Raw genomic sequence first — 18,346 nt, forward strand, 5'->3', positions numbered from 1 at the left:
CTTGATCAGGGATATAGGGAGGAGGAGAAGGAGGAGAGCAGGGAGGAGGAGTGGGCTCCAAGAGGGGGTGTGAAGCTAGTGGTTTAAAATGAGATTTTCACTTATTTATTTATTTAGCTGAGCTCATAGCTCAAGGCTGTCTGCTTGTTGTGTGTTCCATGGCCTCAGAGCCCCCTCCCCCCTCCTCCCTGTGTTTTGAATGTGAGTGTATCTGCAAGTGCAAATATGTGTCTGCATGTACACTTACACCACTACTACTAGTAGTGCTCCTCCTGGTATTTGTGTCTATGTGTGTAGCACGGTGAGAGCTGTTGTGCATCTAAACAGTGTGTATGAGCATTTTAGCGCTGCTATCATTGCATGCGTTATTGCACCCGCTCTCTCCTATGAAGTGAGAGCCTGAGCTGGTGTCTAGGGATGAATGGTATCTTTTGGGAAAGATCTGTTTTATGATGTGTGTGCCAGACATGCTGGGCATCGTTAGCACACACAAGGAAAGCAACGTCTCCCAGGCTGTTGCTGAGCACAATGCCTGAAAAACAGCTCAGATTATGCAGGACACAGTGGAGTGAGAACAAGAGATGTTTTGGCTTTTTTTTTGTTTTTTCACAAGTTCATTGACATTTGCACCAACCACACTAAAATCAATATTGTTTTGTATTAGATATTAAGAATTGTTGGTGGTCGCGGAAGTTTTTACTTTTTTTATTTCAGATGCTAGGACATTTCTCTCATATTTCTCTCATTGATTTGTAGCTGTTCTCAAAGCCTGTTTTCTCTTGAATGCCAGCAGGTTAAGAGATGGGAGCTGGACCTACAATGCAGAACATATCCTAGGTGTCATTGATTACTTATTTAAAGGAAAATAGTCCCATGTCAGTTGAGAAGATTATACCTCAGGACCGCAAAATTCACAGATGCGCCTAAAAAAAAAAAAGAATGTTTTTAGCTTTCTTGAACGCCACTCAAAGAAAATCGATCCTGTGTTCTGCACTCTACTCTGACCCAACAATCTTCTGCCTCCTGTCCTTTCTACATTGTTGCTTGCTGGATGTTAGGATGGGGAAAGGGCTGTCTTTGGTGTCAAGCCACTCAGCATTCACTCCGTCTGTCTTTGTCACAACGTGGCCATGTGTCTGTCATATCTCATGTCTCATATTCCTCGGCTTGTTCTTTCACAGCTCCGTTACCATGACTGCAGGATGGGAGGGGTGTTGCTGTGATGACAGTGAACTGGGGGGGATGAACTAAAAACCTGGAGTTTGGAGAACAGATTTGAATGTCTAGGAAATGCAAAAGAGGTACAAGGCCAACCGTCTGTGGACACAGGCAGCCCTGAGCGACACAGTCTGCCATGCTCAAAACTCAGAAAGAACTATGACTCACAGCTATTGAAAAATGCAACACACTTCATTTGTGCCAGGCCATGTGCCTCCACTATTTAAACTCGCAGACATATACAGGCTGAATCCATTGTAGCCACTAGAACTCCACCAGGACAACAAAGTGCACCTGTACTAGTTTAACCTCTTATTTCTGTGTTCAGTGCTTTTTCATGTTTTATTTCGGATGAAGACAACAAGAGAAAGATATTTGTGCATTAAAGATTCTGAAGTGTGTACTTGTTATAGTTATTATAATGTAGCTGTGTCCCAATTCTTTCCCATATTTTATTTGATGGTACTGTGTATTTATCTTGACAATTAACTTCTATCTTCTGAAAGAAAACACTGTCTCTACATATTGAGGAATGAAACAACATCCTAACTGTTTTGATTTTGATGAAGGGGCTTTACTTGGTTTACATTTAGATAAGTTCTGCAGTGTTTCCAATGTGGAGAGCAGTGGCCTAAAACTAGATTGTTAAAACAACTGACTCACTCGTTCTCTTGAAGATTAAGTCTGTCCTGCTAAATTCTCAGACACACAGTCACAAGTACTATACGGTTCAATCATTATCTTACTGTGTCTGGCAAGTTTTCAAGAAGCAATGGTTTCACTACGACAGGACACCCATCACCAAAGCGCTCAGACAGTTTGCATTGTTCTGTATAAACAACAGATTTGGGTCTGGTGGTCAGTCTTTCAAGTCAGAGAGGAGGAACACCGTATGTGGGGAATGTTGATCCTGCTGTTTTTTAAAGGATGATACCTCACTTGGTCAAGTGGACAGCTTCATTTGTCAAGGTGTCAGTGGAGCCACTTCCAGAGGCTCTCAGCCTAATCCTAAAGGAATGGGAGACAGGCAGGGGAGGGGACTTTTATTTTCTCACCCACTCACATTGAGCAGCACTGATTTTAAAGGAGGAGTTGAAAAATGGGCGCGTAAAAACATAAATATCAGAACCTAACATTTTAGAAACCACCTGCTTACTAACAAAGCATAACAAACATGTACAACAATGTTCTGTGTGAATATTTGAAGGGAACTCGTCAGTGTAATTGGATCACTCGTTCCAACAGCAATCATGAGTTAGTCACTCAAATACTGAACAATTAAATTACATCCCATGATTAACAATTATGATCATTTCAGCATTTGGCCCAAAGCTGAACAAATCTGAATACAATTATACAAATTAACGGAAACGTTTTTTTGAAAGCATTAGCTTGTTTGTGCTGGACTAAATCACAGAACTTACTATTCATACAAAGGAGAACAAAAATAATCCAGACTGACGTAGAAGCGACTGAAGCAGAGCTTAAATTAAGAAAAATCAAATAACCCTGTTCACACCTTTGGGGTTTTCAGTTTTTGTGCAATACAGAGATTGTGTGTGTGTGTGTGAAAGCATTTACATGAGGAAACATGCCTGTTTGTGGGAGCAGCTATGGTGAATTGAAGCTTGTTTTCATGTACAGTCTGAGCAGAATCGGATTAATACTTCAATCATTGTGGGATAATTGTGTTGTTTATCTTGTGACTTTGAAACATTGTTGGAAAAACTTCTGGTTGAAAACAGATAAATGGTTTAATTCAACCCTTAGTTTCCACTGTGTTTCTGTAATTCAAGAGTCGAAAAAACCAGTGTTTGTCTTCTGGAATAGCTGCCATTAATATGTTCTGTGAGGCAGCAGTGCACATGGAAAAAGAGCTCTTCTAAGTGTTGTGACCTAATCTGGGGCTAGGTTTCAAGGAAAAACACGGGCATGGTAGGTGGCAAAGTTACTCATAATACTTAATACTTTTTTTGGGTGGTCTTGTGTTTTGTTAAATCTTATATTTGGAAGGTCTGGAAAATCGTTTTAAAATGTCTGTCCTTTCCTCCTATTTTGAAGGAATACATTCAGTGTTAGTAACTTAACATACAGTCAAAAAAATGTCTGTGTCGTCGTTTTCATTCGTGTCATTTCCTGCCACCTGCTGAGATCAGACTAATATCTGTGTTTTTCCTAGTGTGCCCAGGTAGAGCCTGGATGTTTGTGACTGTAGACCCCCCTCTGTGACAGGACTTTGAGTTTTTGGGGTATTCCTGTCTGGTTTTATTTACACATTAAGTAACGCACCCCTCCTTTGACTCCTTTCAGGGGGGGACAAGCTTTTCATTGGACTAATTGGAGTGTGCAAGCCATCACATCTGAAGTGCTCCCGCAGGGCCTCTCTTTCTCCTTTTCTCTTTTCTTGCCTTCTCCCCTCCTCCAACACCCAGGCTTTTATTATCATTTGCCATATCGAGTAAACAACCTGTTAGTGTAAATTAGGGTCCAGTGAGTGATGAAGCGACACATGACCCACCCCTCCTGCCTCCTTTGCCTCTGCTTTCCCCTCTCTTCATAGCCATTACACTCTTCCCATCCCTTTGAGCCCTTTTCCTCTTTTGTGCCCCCATCTCTGTCCTGCCTTGTTTGGCACGCAGCCTTTTCAAAGACAGTGGTAGTGATGGTGGTTGTGTGTGTATGTGTGGATGCAGGAGGTCTGAAATGAAGATTGAAGCAGACAAAAAGCCCTAGCCCAACCTTGAGGTGGAAATTAATAATGATAAAAATAATTACTGCCCCACTCCCCTCACCCACGCCTCCCGACCTAGTTTTCATAATAGAGAACGATAGCCCCCAGTCCCACACTATGAGTGTGTGTTTAAATGTGTATTAGTGTCTCTGTGTGTGTGCACATAATGGGAAGGGGCTGCGGTGCGGCCATGGTGTTGTAGGGATAGATGTAGGACAGGACCTACATGAAAAAAGTACAGAGGGCATCAGTTACAGGGGAGTGTTTTTCTGGTTATAAAGACTCCTACAGGTGCAACAGACTGCTACAGGTGCAACAGACTGCTACAGGTACAACAGACTGCTACAGGTACAACAGACTGCTACAGGTACAACAGACTGCTACAGGTACAACAGACTGCTACAGGCACAACAGACTGCTACAGGTACAACAGACTGCTACAGGTACAACAGACTGCTACAGGCACAACAGACTGCTACAGGTACAACAGACTGCTACAGGTACAACAGACTGCTACAGGCACAACAGACTGCTACAGGTACAACAGACTGCTACAGGTACAACAGACTGCTACAGGTACAACAGACTGCTACAGGCACAACAGACTGCTACAGGTACAACAGACTGCTACAGGTACAACAGACTGCTACAGGTACAACAGACTGCTACAGGCACAACAGACTGCTACAGGTACAACAGACTGCTACAGGCACAACAGACACACTGACTTTCTCCCTTTCTGCCTCTTGTGCCAGAGAAACTTGCGTTGGCTGCTGTCATTCTGTCTTTCAGCTCTAGGGATCTTACTCAGAGTGTCAAGGGTTGTCATTTTGCGCAAATGTATTTGTGTGTGTGTGTTTGAACACTGTGAGCATATGTATTCAGCAGGGGTGTGTGAACAGACGGGGAACACTGTACTGTGACCAATCGCTGCTAGCAGCTCCGGTCAGAGGAAGCTGCAGAAGGTCACACGCATGTATGGACATATCCACACACACACTCTTTATAATGATGAACTATGAAACAATTAACATCCTTGGTGACCAATAGATTTTGTTGTTGTTAGGCAATGTCTGTGTGCGTTTGAGAATTCTCCCATATCTGAGTCCACCTTATGACCCTGCACAGATGTCTGTCGGTTGTTTAGGTTTGGTAGCATTAAATGCTTTTAGTAGTCCAACTGTTGGCCTGTAGAAATCTAATCTGTAAAACTGGCATTAACAGACAAAGGCCAATGTCGAAATAAGCCCCTGCATAGAAATAAAACACATTGGGCTACAAATTATCCTACCTTTATGCATCATTTCTAAACATGTGTGTGTACTGAGACCGGATCAGCCTTTAGCCAGACAACCCTGAGCTTTTTTGCTTTAGTTTGCAAACCGAGTTGTGTCATTTACTGTAAGTGGTCTCATTGAAGTGAATGAAGAGGCTTTGACACAGTGCTTTTGTCTAAACAAGGGGCTAATTAAAAATAATGAGCTGCGTGGGCTGTCAGTCTACCAGCCATGTAAACTATCCTGTAGAAAATAGTGGCTATCGACTCGTTTATCTGTGTGTTGTTCGTCCAGAATATAAACATGTTTTATATAAACTAAATGAAGAAGTTACACTTGATGAACTTTATAGTTTGCTTGTTTGTGTGCACTTGTTTACCTTGTTCCTTTTGATAGGCCTGCAGTCCCCTTTTTTACAGAATGAAAACCACAATCCTTTTCTGCAAATCAAGCAGCATGATACCCAAACTAGTCCAACAACACTTGAACATTGTTCAGTTTTCAACACTTTAGGGCTGGTTAAAAGGATTGCATTTATGACGCCTCATGTACAAATCAGAATTCACACACATGTATACAGAGGCTGCCATACAGGAGACTAACATCTCACACACACTCACACACAGTTTGCAGGAGCAAATTGGGGTTGGATTTTTTGCCCAAGGACACTTTGACTTGTTGACTGCAGGGCTGGGGATCAAACCACTGACCCTCCAGTTGGTGGATGACTGCTCTACCTCCTGAGCCAAAACCACCTTCTGGTTTCCACTTTTTAAGGTCTTAATTAACCTTTTTGGTGCTTGCCAGAGAGGGTACGTCAGTCAGGAGTTTTTTAGTGTTTCTCCTTTTGTCTGACAAAAGGTCTGCCTCTGATAACACTTCCCCCTCTGCTCCCTGTTGAGCATCCCTCTGTTGGACTTTAGCCCTGAGAATAAGACGCCCATCCTGGGGGGATTTTTTCTTCATGGAAGTTGGGAACGTGGAATCAGAAAAGACCATGTTCAAAGCTTCGATTACTACAAAGACTACTCATAGCGGTGGCCAGAAGGTCTTCAGTGCCTGTCACGGTGGCAACTGAAGACCCTGCTGGGGAGCATCAGCAGTGGATGATGAAAAAGGCTTTTCAGGCTTCGATAGCCCGGAGACCTTGTTAATCAGCAGAACGTTATCATCAGGCCAGAAGGACTGAATCTTCTCAAGTTGCTAAAGCAAAAACTTTTTAGACGCCAAGAAAAAGTATTTTTGGTTGGTGTGACGAAGATAACTTCGTCACTATGGACTGACGGCTTCAGGCCTTGTATATTGCTCATGTGTTTTTATTTTGAAAAGTGTTCCCCCTCCCGTTCTTTCTGTTACTCCTGATTATGTTCACCTGGTGCCCTGTTTTTTCTCCTCCCCCCCCACCGATGTCTAATTGCTGATTAGTGTGTGGGTATTTAGGCTCTGTTTCCCTGTCTGTGTGGGCTGGTAGTGTGTGTGAGATCCTTGTGGTGGCTGGTGACTGTGTTCACGTGGGCAGCAGATTGAGGCTGTGTCATATGTTTATGACGTAATAAAAACCGGGTTTTATTTTGGACGCTCTGCCTCTGCCTCCTTGCTTGGTCTGGGCCGCTCAACGGTCAGCTTCACAGTTGGTCTCAGAGACGTTTTAGCAAAGCATTGGCAGGACAGAAGGGGGTGCTACCTTCTTGTGGCATCAAACTGCAAAGTTTCAACAGCTTAATCCTATTGTATAGTGACATGTTTCTTTCGTAGAAACCCAGCAACATTAATAAATGTTATTTCACCATTTGAAGATTGACTGGCATTTGTAGCGCCCTCTTGTTCTGCAGTTGTTTAACAGCATCTGACTACAGATAAGCACCTGCTTAACTAGATGAATTATCCCCTAATATTCTCATTACAATATTAATGTAATGAGAATATGCATACATTGGCATTTTCTTTGCAATATTTCATTTGTATGATCACCTGTCTGCTGACTTTAGTGTATTTTGTTTTACAACTCTGTATTCACCCTCTGGAAGAGCAGCTTTTTAAACGATTGATCTGACAGCAACTACTAAATATGGTTGACCGTCAACGTTTTTTTTTTTTGTCAGGGCGCTGGGGAGCCCCTCATCCACAATCATGGCTGTGGATATGTTGTGCTTTGCATTGGAAGCTAGGGAAGAGGATATTTGGTGCCTTACTTTGGCTCAGTAATGAACACATTTGATTTTCAAAAGCTTGTCACTAAACTCATTGGCTTAATTTCTTGTTGTTTGTTTTATAAAAAACAACATACTTTAAATGTCAAACCTTAAACAATTAAAAGGTATACATTTTGAATGCCTGCTCAGGGCTGTAACTACAGTTTGGCAACATTTACAGAGTAGAGACTGTTAAGATTTAAGCTCTTTAAGAAGTCTCACCAGTGAGTTAATGCATTTAGATTAATTAAAAGTGCTTGATTAAGGCATTGAGGAGCTGGAGGGTGGCTGTGAATTGGTTGAGTGTACAACAGAAGAAGACAGAGATAAACTCTGACCCCACTCTCGAGTCTCTGCAGAACGGTCCACCCTGATGACCTCTGAGAGCAACTGGGGAGGACGCACAGTGTTTCTGAAAAGTTACTGCCTTCAGTCCTCCTCACTGTACTTTCTTTTCAGTTGCTGTTTTCACAGAGCTATAGAGCAGTCATTTAACACACCTGGTCCATGTGGAGCCGCTGTAACTCTTTTCATTTCACTTTATTTGGCCCTCTGATGCTATGTTGTGCCATGGGCGAAAGAAGCAGCAGCAGACTGGTCACAGAATAACCACGGACTCTATTGGAAGAAAAACATTGTGTTGTTCTCCAAGGTTTTTGGAAAATAGTTGTTGCTGTTTGTAATTTCCATGGATTATAAAATCCACAAAAAACACATGATCTCATCAGTGAAGCACACAATATAATGAACAGTGCACTGAGCAGGCAGGTTTGTAGAAAGGAGGTGCATTTTTCTGCTTCAGAACTAAATAAAGACAGAATTAACCTGAATAGAAAAGGGTTAAACCAAAACTTACATCACAATCAGAGTGTACTTGAAGTAACTGTATTTGAAGAATTTCTAGGTTGTGTAGTTTGGCCTCACATTTTTTCCTGAAAGTTCTGACAGTAATTTGAAAGTGAATATAAATCAGCATGGCCACAATAATAAAAATCAACATCCTCTGTGAGTCTGTGAAACTCTTTAAAGTTGCGTAATAATTGCCTCTTTTTTTTCCACAGCATTCTTGGAGTCTGGACTGCTATGTGGATAAACACGCTGACTGGAGTTCGTCTGGGGGCAGCAGCTGGTCTGACAGGTGAATGACTTCACTGGAGAAAAGTATAAATCTTTCCAAACACCAAAACAGAACGAAACATGAAACCAGTACAGTATTTGGAACCCATGAATTTTGCTCCTGTGTCGTGTGTGTGTGTGTGTGTGTGTGTGTGTGTGTGTGTGTGTGTGTGTGTGTGTGTGTGTGTGTGTGTGTGTGTGTGTGTGTGTGTGTGTGTGTGTGTGATTCAGGGTTTGGACTGTGAAAGCATCTGGCCTCTCCGGCCTGGCTGTGTCTCCTGCTGTGGGTCAGTCAGGCTGTTTGGACGTGAAGTGGCTGTGAGTGTGTGTGTGCAGCTTGCTAGCTTGGGAGTGTTTATGTCTGTAATAGGCACTTAACCACACAAACCCAGCAGGCAGATAAAGAGAAACGCCAGACGAGACGCTCAGTGGTGTTAACAGCAAGTTCTTTAAGTTACTGTGATAATTTATTTAATGTGGTTTTCTCTGCAGAACCACATTATGTAGCAGCCCTTGTCTGCTGAGAGATTATTCGAGCAAGGGGGGGCTAGTGTATCACTTACACACAGAGCAAGAGATGGATGAGCGAGAGAGATGGAGGGGGTGTGTGGCTGTAAAGTATGTGGGGTGTCGGTTCATGTTATTTGTATTTATTCCCGGATAAAAAAAGGAGAGATGGGGGGTGTGGTTTTTACAGGGTGTTAAATACTTATCCATCATTTGGTGCGCTGGAGTGGAGGCTGGTGGGGGAGAGAAAGCAGCATTATGGCTGGTGTCGGCACAGTGGTAGTGGGTTGATCCAGAGAAGAGAAGAGAAGCATGCTCTGACAGGGAGAAAAAGTTGGAGAATCCTGTGGAAAAGGAGATTCTGATGGGGGAAAAAAGCAACAGTAGAGAAGAAGAAAAACAAATCTCAGTGCTGCTGAGGACGAGAGGAGAAACAGAGAGGTACAGGGTTGGAAAAAGAGGGAGAGAGGGGAGGGTGGGGACCAAGTGGGAGAGAAGCAGAGAGTAACAGGCAAGAAGAGGGAGGTGAAGAGAACGGAAGAGGAAGGGAGAAAGGAGGTGTGATAGTGGGTGGGAGAGGAGGAGACAGTCTGGTGGACGGGCAGAAAGACAAAGGAAAGAGAAGAGAGTGATAGGGATATGTCAGTAGACTGGTTAGGGATGGAGGAACTAACAGATGCATAGAGATAAGACAAGGTCTCAGGAGAGGGATACAAGAGTGCAATGTGGAGTAACACAGTGTTTTAGTGAGAGGTAAGAGAAGGGGTTAGAGGGGGGAGGAAGAGATTAGGGGGAAAAAGCAGAGTGATAGACTGGCAGAGAAGAGGGAGGAGAGAAGAGCTGGATGAGAGAGAGGAGGGAGGCCGTTTCATAGAGCGCATACAGCACGCGTGGAGCTGGTGTTAGAGCGAAAGAGAGACAGAGAGAGGGAGGGAGGGAGGGAGGGTGGGAGGAGAGAGGGAAACAGAGGGAGGGGGTGAGGTATTTAAGCGCCGGAGCAGGACAGCACAGGCGAAGCTCTGAACTCCCTGAGAGTGAAGGTAGGACAGGGAGAGGAGGCAGAAGAACAGAGCTCTACAGTTTTCCTGACGGCCAAGCCCACACACTCACACGCACAAATACAGCGCATACAAACACTCTCACGCACGCACTTTTGGACTTTCGACTCAATTGTGGACTCCAAAAGCTGTCCTTCTCTGGAACTCTACCTGTGCCTTCCTCGCTCCCACTCATCACTCTCCTCAACTCCTCACCCACTGTCCCTGCCTCAGCCCCCCGCTTGGTGAGGGCAGATGGCCGTGGCGCGGGCCTCTCTCGGGGGTGCCTTAGGCTGTGCCCTGCTGGCCCTAGTCTTGGGGAGCAGCAGCATGGATTTCGGGGCACCCCCCGCAAGCTTCTACCCACGTTTCAACCCCTTCTTCTTCCTGTGCACCCACCACGGGGAGCTGGAGGGAACCGGGATGACAGAAGGTGGGGGAGAGGTGCTACTCACCCTTCAAATTACGGGGAACCCCATCGCCTACACCCCTGGACAGGAGTACCAAGGTGAGCACACCCCCTACGGTGTCCACTTTGTTTTCTTGCTATGTTGATGAGAATGGGATTTATCTTTAGCAAATTGTGTTGTATAACAAAAAATGTGTTGAATTGATCTGATTGTAAAAAATAAAATGCATTTTGTATTATTTAATGATAGATTTCGCCCTGTGATAAATTCACTTTAAAATTGTAATTTTTTCTTGATGAGTAGACACTGCTAAAATGTGCTTGAATTGTTGCATGTAATACATTTTACAAGAAAGAAAAATCAAACAACGTTATGATCAAGAACTCTACACACACGTGTGCAGTGAACACATTTCACTTGCAGCTGTGCTTTGCTTTGGTGTGTGCACACAGTATGGGAGTGTGCAGTTTGTGTGGGGAGCTGTTGTTGGAAACCAGCATTTATGTAACTGTAATAAGTAGTGATGCTGAGTGGGACTCCTGTTTAGTGCCGTGAGCAGCTCTGGTGTTTTACTGCGCTGTGATCCTGATGCTCCATGTGTAGGTGGCTTCTCCACAGGACCAACAGCGAGATCCCTCTATCTGAATGAGAGCGAGTGCGAATGGACAACCGGAGCACATTACAAAGCTCTGACTGCTGGAAGTAAAGACTTAGAGATGAGTAAATGATGTCTAGCATGTAAGAGGAGAAAGAGATTAATGTCCTCTTTCCCACGCTGATGTGCTGGCACCTGATCTGGAAAAATGATCCCCCTCTGACCTCCCAAACCGTCTCATCATTCCTACTCACTCACTTAACACTAGGGACAGTGACCTGCACAGGGCACCACAGACACACTGGGGTCACATTCCCATGCAGCTATCTTCTTCTCTCAATGTATACACATATTATGTATATAACTGATAAAGTCTAACATCCTAAATATACACACATTTTGTGTACTTTGCCCACATCTTCTGCTTACCCTGTCTTTGCTGTGTTTCATCTAATTTGATACTGCAATCCATTATCATGGCAAATAAACCTCTTCATTTCAAAAAGGATATGTGAAGCAGAGTTTGTGTAATTGTATATTGAAAGAAGAGGATATGAGAAGGCCAAGAAAACAGAGCTGGAAATAACAGCCCGGATCAACACTTCAGTCAAGCACCTTTTAACAGGGCCGGGCTTTTAGGGAGAGATTTGAATAACTAGCTGGTGGATGGGAGGGATAGCGCACGGAGAGGTTTAAATAATTAGCATTAGAAATGTGGTGGACTGGGAGGAGGGAGAGATTTAAATAGGGCCACGGCTGGGATCGGATGGAGTAGGGGGGAGATTTAAATGACGATGAGAGGATTGAGCAGATAAGATACCAGCAGCGGGGCTTGCACGGAAAAATGACATTGTTCCAAGCTGCTCACTTATTTTCTCCGTCCCATGATTTGGCACATGGTTTTCCCTCATTGTTACATTTCTGGGGTTTTGACTGAGTTTGCATGGAAGAATAAACTGCGAGTGTAACGTGGCTGTCCGTGTGTTTAGTTTTGAAATCAGGACCAATACCAGTCTCTCTTTCATTTCTCTCTTTCATCTCATAGAAAAATAGCTGGTTACATCCATTCTTTCATGTTCTCACCACAGTCACTGTCATTGTTATTGTTGCAAGAATTGTGTGGTCTGAGAGCTATACCTACGGTTAGATTGAGGGTTGATGTATCTGTCTGTTCTCCTGAAAGCAGAATGAGAGAAAAGCAGTAAATCACATCTTCTGCTGGTGTGAGGGAAAGGGCAAGGAAAGTGCTTGTGCCATTTTTGTCTTCTGCGAAAGAGCTTTTGTATTTTAGCGTGCTTCTTTATTTGGTTTGATCTCAATCGTTTTTTTTTTCCAGTTAGCTTTTTATGTGCACTCTGGGCTTTAGTTTTGGATTACATTTGGTTTAATCTTCTAAAAGCAACGTGTGATCTAACCACTGAAAGAGCTGCATGTGGAAATGGTGGGCGGAAGGCATTAGAGATGCTGGCCGTGTGGTTGTTGAAGGGCTGTAGAGAAGAACACTGAAGAAAGGAGAGAGGTTGTCAGTGTAGAGAGGGAAAGTGAGATGAAGAAAATAGCTTTGAAGACCTGCTACAAAAGAGACAGGAGGTGAGTGTCTCCAAGACCCACCTCAGTATTCAGTGCTGAGCCACGGGAAGATTCTGTGTGGCCGATTTGTCGTACAGTAATTGGGTTTCTGACCTGACCTCACTGCTTCCCGCTTCTCTGTTGCTTTTGAAAGATAAGACCATGTGTGGGCAGCATACTCTGTGTGTGTGTGTGTGTGTGTGTGTGTGTGTGTGTGTGTGTGTGTTGTACTGTAGACAAGATTACTGTGTTTAGCTATCAGAATGAAATGACCAGGGAGAGAGGTTGCGTTGCTCTACGTGAAATGTTTGAGAGGGTGGGTGTATTGGCAGGATCATCATGGACAAAATGGAAACAGAAATACTGTAGAGACACTTTGAACTGCTGGGAAATGGAAAGAGGGGAAATGAAAAGATTTCTGTGCTTGCATTCAGACTCTAGGGTCAATACCTTTTATGTACTAGACAAATGGAGACCAAGTGTCACTCACACACACTCACATACTGCCCACAATACAGCCTCATCTTACAGAAGAGAGAGGGCAGCGAGAAGATGAAAGGTCACACTGGGATTTGAGTCTGTGCTCTAAATAATCAAACATGCTTTTTGAACCACTTTTGCTCCACTCAGGAAGTTCTTTATTACAAAAATGTCAAAGCATTTTTTTCTCTCTGACATCTTTTAACTGCTATGTGAACGGGAGATGTTCTCCATACAGCAGCATGTTTATAGAGAGCAACATCAGAACACAAGACCCAGAGCACCATTTCTAAACACAGTCAATCATAGGTTGCTGTTATTCCTTCTTGTGTTTTTCTTTTCCCTTTTCTTTGGAAATATTACGTGTTCATTTTCCAAGATAAAAAACAGTGTTCAAAAAGGGATGATGACACAGCAGTGCACAGAACAGGAAGAGGCCAAATTCTTCAAAACAGCCTGTTTTAGTATCAGAAAACATGGCCTTTCCAGTAAAGCACGTTGGATTCAAATCATGAGCAAAGGGGAGATCAATCTACTGTGTTCTGCATTATTCTACAGATAGAAAGCACAATGGAAAAGATCGGGGAGGGTATGATATTGCTGCGCTGTGTCCTCTGCAAGTCAGTAGAGAATTGCCGGAAAAATGGAGGTGCATGAGCAGAAAATGGGCCAGGGAGATTGATTGAGTGCCTTTGGGTGTCGAGGAATACGTAGCATGTTTTCTGTCTATTTCACATATTCATTACTTGTGGATGTAATGTACAGTTGAGTTCATCACGACAACAGATTTGTTGTTGTTTTGACATCGTAGTGTTTATGATTGGTGTCAGTTAGTCTGCCGATTTTACGTTTATGGTAGTAAAAACCCTAAATGAATGCTTGTATTCACAATGCACGTATTTGCATATGGAGTTTTGTTGTGTTTCTATATGCAGGGTTGTTGATGTCGGTGTAAAGCAATGAATTAGCCACTCACACTCGCCCCTGCTGAGACATGCAGGTTCAGGTAGGCATCGTTGCTCTCCACCGCACTATATTCATTGTTCCTGCATACCGTTGAAAGCCAAACAATATTCAATGGGCTTCAGCAGTGTATCTCTACCACAGTGCCACAATTGAAAAACAGAGCGTAAAACAAGCGAGCTGCTTAGAGAACTAGTTGACGGTACAGGCTGAAATGGCCATTGCTAATCTGTCAATGGTCTCTACAGCAGTCCCTTTTCCATGGACCTTTTCATGTGCAAATGATTGAAGAGGCCCAAGAAACAATCAACATTTCAAGGAGATTTGGACGTTGGCACCAAATGACATTCTTAATGGGAACTTGAAGATAAATTCTTCCCCACAAAATACCATCAGCTCTTCCCAGGATAACTTATCAGATTAGGCATTGTGAATTACTTTAGCATGTCTCCTGCCAAATGGGCCATTATCTATTTGCAAAGTTGATAACTTGTCGTGATTGGGGGATTTTGTTTTGCGACTAGGTTGTTGACCGATGTTTGAAGAAGAAAAGAGTCAGTCATTTGGAAGCAAAGGTCACAGACAGAGGATCCTGGTAAGGCTTTAGGAAAGCAGATGTTATCTTACCGTACGCCAGGGCATATCAGTAAAGTCACAGTGAGACACCATGGAAACACAGGGCCCATCCCAAGTCTTTGCAAACTCACATTTGTCCTTGTCTTTAGATTAAATACCAAAATGCCATCAATCTGCTGTGACTTGAGCAGCCCGTCGGATGTCATCATCGCCTTCTGCAGCACTTAACCTCTGAGGGTACCCTTATAGGTCTGCCGTCTGACCTCTGACCACTTCTTGTCAGTGCTGCCTTGCTTGGAGCTCTTTTCCTGCGGAGTGATTAGATTTGGCTGGTGTTTCCTACTCTTCCTGTCCACCAGTCTAGTGTCTCTGTTGATCTTAACTGTGGCATTTTCATGTTTTTGTATCTATTTAAAGACCAAGAAAACTCTTCAGTATTTCTTACGGTGCAGCAAGCATTGGTCAGTGAACCATCAAAAGAGTGGCCTAGTTTTCATGCAGACATCCAGTTTCGGGGAACAGGGACACTGAAAAACGAGGTAAAAGTGAGGAACGAGTACAGGGGATAGGGGCTAATGGTTTAAGTCTCTCTTGTGAGCAAAAGAAAAGCAACACGCAGATAGCACCAGCACTTTCATTGGTCCAAACCTGTGCATTCATTAGCTTCCCAGCTCTTCAGCCTCTCTGCCTCCTGCTGCTCTGCCTGAATAGGTCACTTCACTGAGTAGAGAGAAGTGTGTCAAGTGTATTACTGTTTGTATGGGCTTGCTGGGTGTGTTTGGGTGTTCTGTCTTTGTGGACATTGAAAGATGAACCATTTAAAGAGCATTGTATTCCCCGAGATATGCCAGTTTCCTTTATATGAAGGAGCAGATGGGCGAGAAATGAGAATGGATATTCATTGGGAATCTTTCCTTTGTCACACATGCACGCTTGGCCATGCACACAGCACTCAGTTCTTAGTGGGTGATCCATCATGACATAGAGACAGGTCAGATGTTACGCTTGCTAAACACAAATGTCCTGATCAGCGGGCTATTACAACTCATTGTGCCAATGTTACAACGGGACATGAACAGGAGGTTACTATTTTCCTCCTGTCAGGTGCTAAATGGCTGTGTCAAGTTGTTTTCACGGGAACATGATCTAGCTATTATAACATACTGTACAAACCTATGAAATTGTAATGAGGCTACTGTAAACGTACAGTGACGCAGACTTTTGATCTGCCTTTGTATTTCCTCAGCTTGAGATGGCTCAGATGCCACCTATACACTACTTTTGTGGCAAATTGATTTACTGAATCAGAGCACGGACAATCGCCTCAGATAATAGTGATATTATTAGCTCTTGCCAGACTGGTGCCAGGTGTGGTAGAAAATGCTAAAAATGAAGGCAGGGAGTGGATCCCTGCCAGGCAGAGGTGTTTGCCTGTGCCAGTCTGATCTGGGCTAGCTGCAAGAAACTCTTACATGTTTTATTTTAAAATGTATTCATTTATTTTCCAGCCAAAACAAGAAAGCTCTTAACAGGCAAATGTGAGTTGTGTTTTCAGTGACTGTCATGAGTGGGCAGACGAGTGGATGTAAGTATTTTCAGGATGTTGGAGTGTGTGCTTGTCTTTTGGGGGTTTGTCTAATTCGGAGTGTCTCTCTGTTGATTATAAAAGCTGGGGCGTGCCGATGTTGGACTAATGCTGTCCCAGTATGTACTTGCTTGCGGTGACTCCCATGTGTTTCTTTCTGGTGTCTGGAGATTATTTAGACAGCAGAAGCACCAACACAAATCCCACCACTGGCACTCCTGGTACAACAGCAGCAAAAACACACACATTTGGTGACATACAAAGTTTTTCCATGCCTAAAGCACAAAGCATTTGGTTGCAATTTGTTGGCTACCTACTCTCATTCCTATTGTTGTTAGGGGTTACGTTTGATGAGGAACTCTGTATTGCAGCCTTTGTATATGTATCACTCCCAAAGGAAAGCCATAGTAAGTAAGAGAACACCAGCCCACAGAGCCCACACAACATACTCTAACCCTGAGGGATTGAGGATGAATCCTAACCACACTTTGTTTAATGAAAACACAAGGGAAGCACCCTTCTAAGGTCTACTTTAGCAATTTTTTATTGGCACATTACAGTTCCCCTCCTTTCCTCTCCCTCTTTGATGTTTACTTTAATTTACAAACAGGTTGTAAACATAATTACAATGTTGTTTTTTTCTTCGTAAAAAGCCCCAACTCCAAGTCTACATATATAACATGAAGATCTTTATGTGTCTATGCAAACTCATGCTAATGTCCCCACCCCAATCTACCCCCCAACAATGGGCCAGTGTTCATTCCCCTTAAGGAGTACCAAGTGTCTCTAAGCCGGATTCTGAAAAGTGATGGATCCTTTGGAAACCTTTCTTCCCCCCTCCCCATCCTTCGTGCTGGACGTGTTGTTCTCTGGGGTGGTTTCCCAGCCGTTGTTGATTAGCGTGTCAGCTTTGCCGATGGCCTCTTCCTTTTAGAGAAAGGAGCTCCTGTTGGAGGATTGTGTACCTCCTCCTCCTCCTTCTCCTCCTCTTGCTCTGGATCCTCCTCCTGGCGGCTTCATTGAGAAAGCTGTAATCCCTGCTTGGGGGGGCAGTGTGTCGTCTGTGCTGATAGCATTCAGAGGGCCTTGTAGCACTCCAATGGACCCACTACAGAGGAGGCGGCATGGTGCAACTGGCTGGGTGCTGGGCACACGGCGCGTGGCACAGGCGGATTAGCCCCGGCTCTACCCCCCATTCAGCTCCAGCCTCCTTCAAACAGCCAGGCCCCTCTGCCCACAGAGACACGGCAGGCTGTTACAGGCAGATTACACATCCGTGCACATGCACCAGCTCACACGTACTGCCGCTGAAAGTGACAGCATGGGTGAGGGGGTTAGTGTTTACAGAGCCCCTGAAAATATTTCATTCCCCTAATGCTCTGTGTTGAAATCCCACGTATCAAACCTCATACCTCCAGCCCCCACAGGTCTGCGTGTCACCTCTGACTCAGGATTAGAACATCAACACTGATACTCCCAATAGACCAAATAAAGATCAGAACTTTAATCTTGCATTTAGGATTTACCAGAAAGACTTCTCAACTGCAAGCTTACCTTTGCCTTTCACATGTCATCAATACATATAAAAATGTCCTTTTCTACCGTGGAATGCCCAGAGGAGCAGCATGTCTTACACCTCAGTGGATCAGGTGTTTGATTGTCTTCTTGTCAGGAAGTGATTGCGATTGAAGAAGTGAGACTTCTCCTTCCTGCCTCACTGTATTCAAGGAAAGCTGCCTGTTCCCGTCCAAAGTAAAGGACAGTGTTCCTCTGTCCATGGTTGATTTATGTCCTTCTCACTTTCTGGGAATGTGTGTTTGTGGCTTGCAGCTCAATGCTTAATTATACAGGGACTAAGTACATGAAATAAGACAAGCGCCGAATCACACCTCAGCATTTACCACAAAGTAGAATACTTCTAACAAGGTAGTGGAACATTTGTTGCCAGTTGAAGTTGACTGTGATTTAGGCTTTGCCAAGGTTTAAGCAAGAAATGTCTTTGTCAGTGACTCAACACATTTGAATTGTTGCGCATGTGACTTTGTCTCGAAAGCAGAGGATACAGAATGACAGAGTTGTTGAGTTATCCT

The 18,346-nt window shown here is 43.8% G+C and overlaps 1 protein-coding gene across 1 annotated transcript in view; it reads left to right on the top strand.

Moving 5' to 3' along the window:
- The first annotated feature begins 10,023 nt into the window (after positions 1-10,023).
- Positions 10,024-18,346, top strand: part of LOC104950072 (reelin) — a 93,087-nt gene continuing 84,764 nt past the window's right edge. The window contains exon 1 of the mRNA XM_010776528.1: positions 10,024-10,586. Coding sequence (XP_010774830.1) covers positions 10,334-10,586 — 253 coding nt within the window. The 5' untranslated portion in view covers positions 10,024-10,333. The remainder of the gene's footprint in view (positions 10,587-18,346) is intronic.

This window comes from Notothenia coriiceps, unplaced genomic scaffold, assembly GCF_000735185.1.
Source record: "Notothenia coriiceps isolate Sejong01 unplaced genomic scaffold, NC01 NC01_scaffold00000339, whole genome shotgun sequence".
Classification (NCBI taxonomy): domain Eukaryota; kingdom Metazoa; phylum Chordata; class Actinopteri; order Perciformes; family Nototheniidae; genus Notothenia; species Notothenia coriiceps.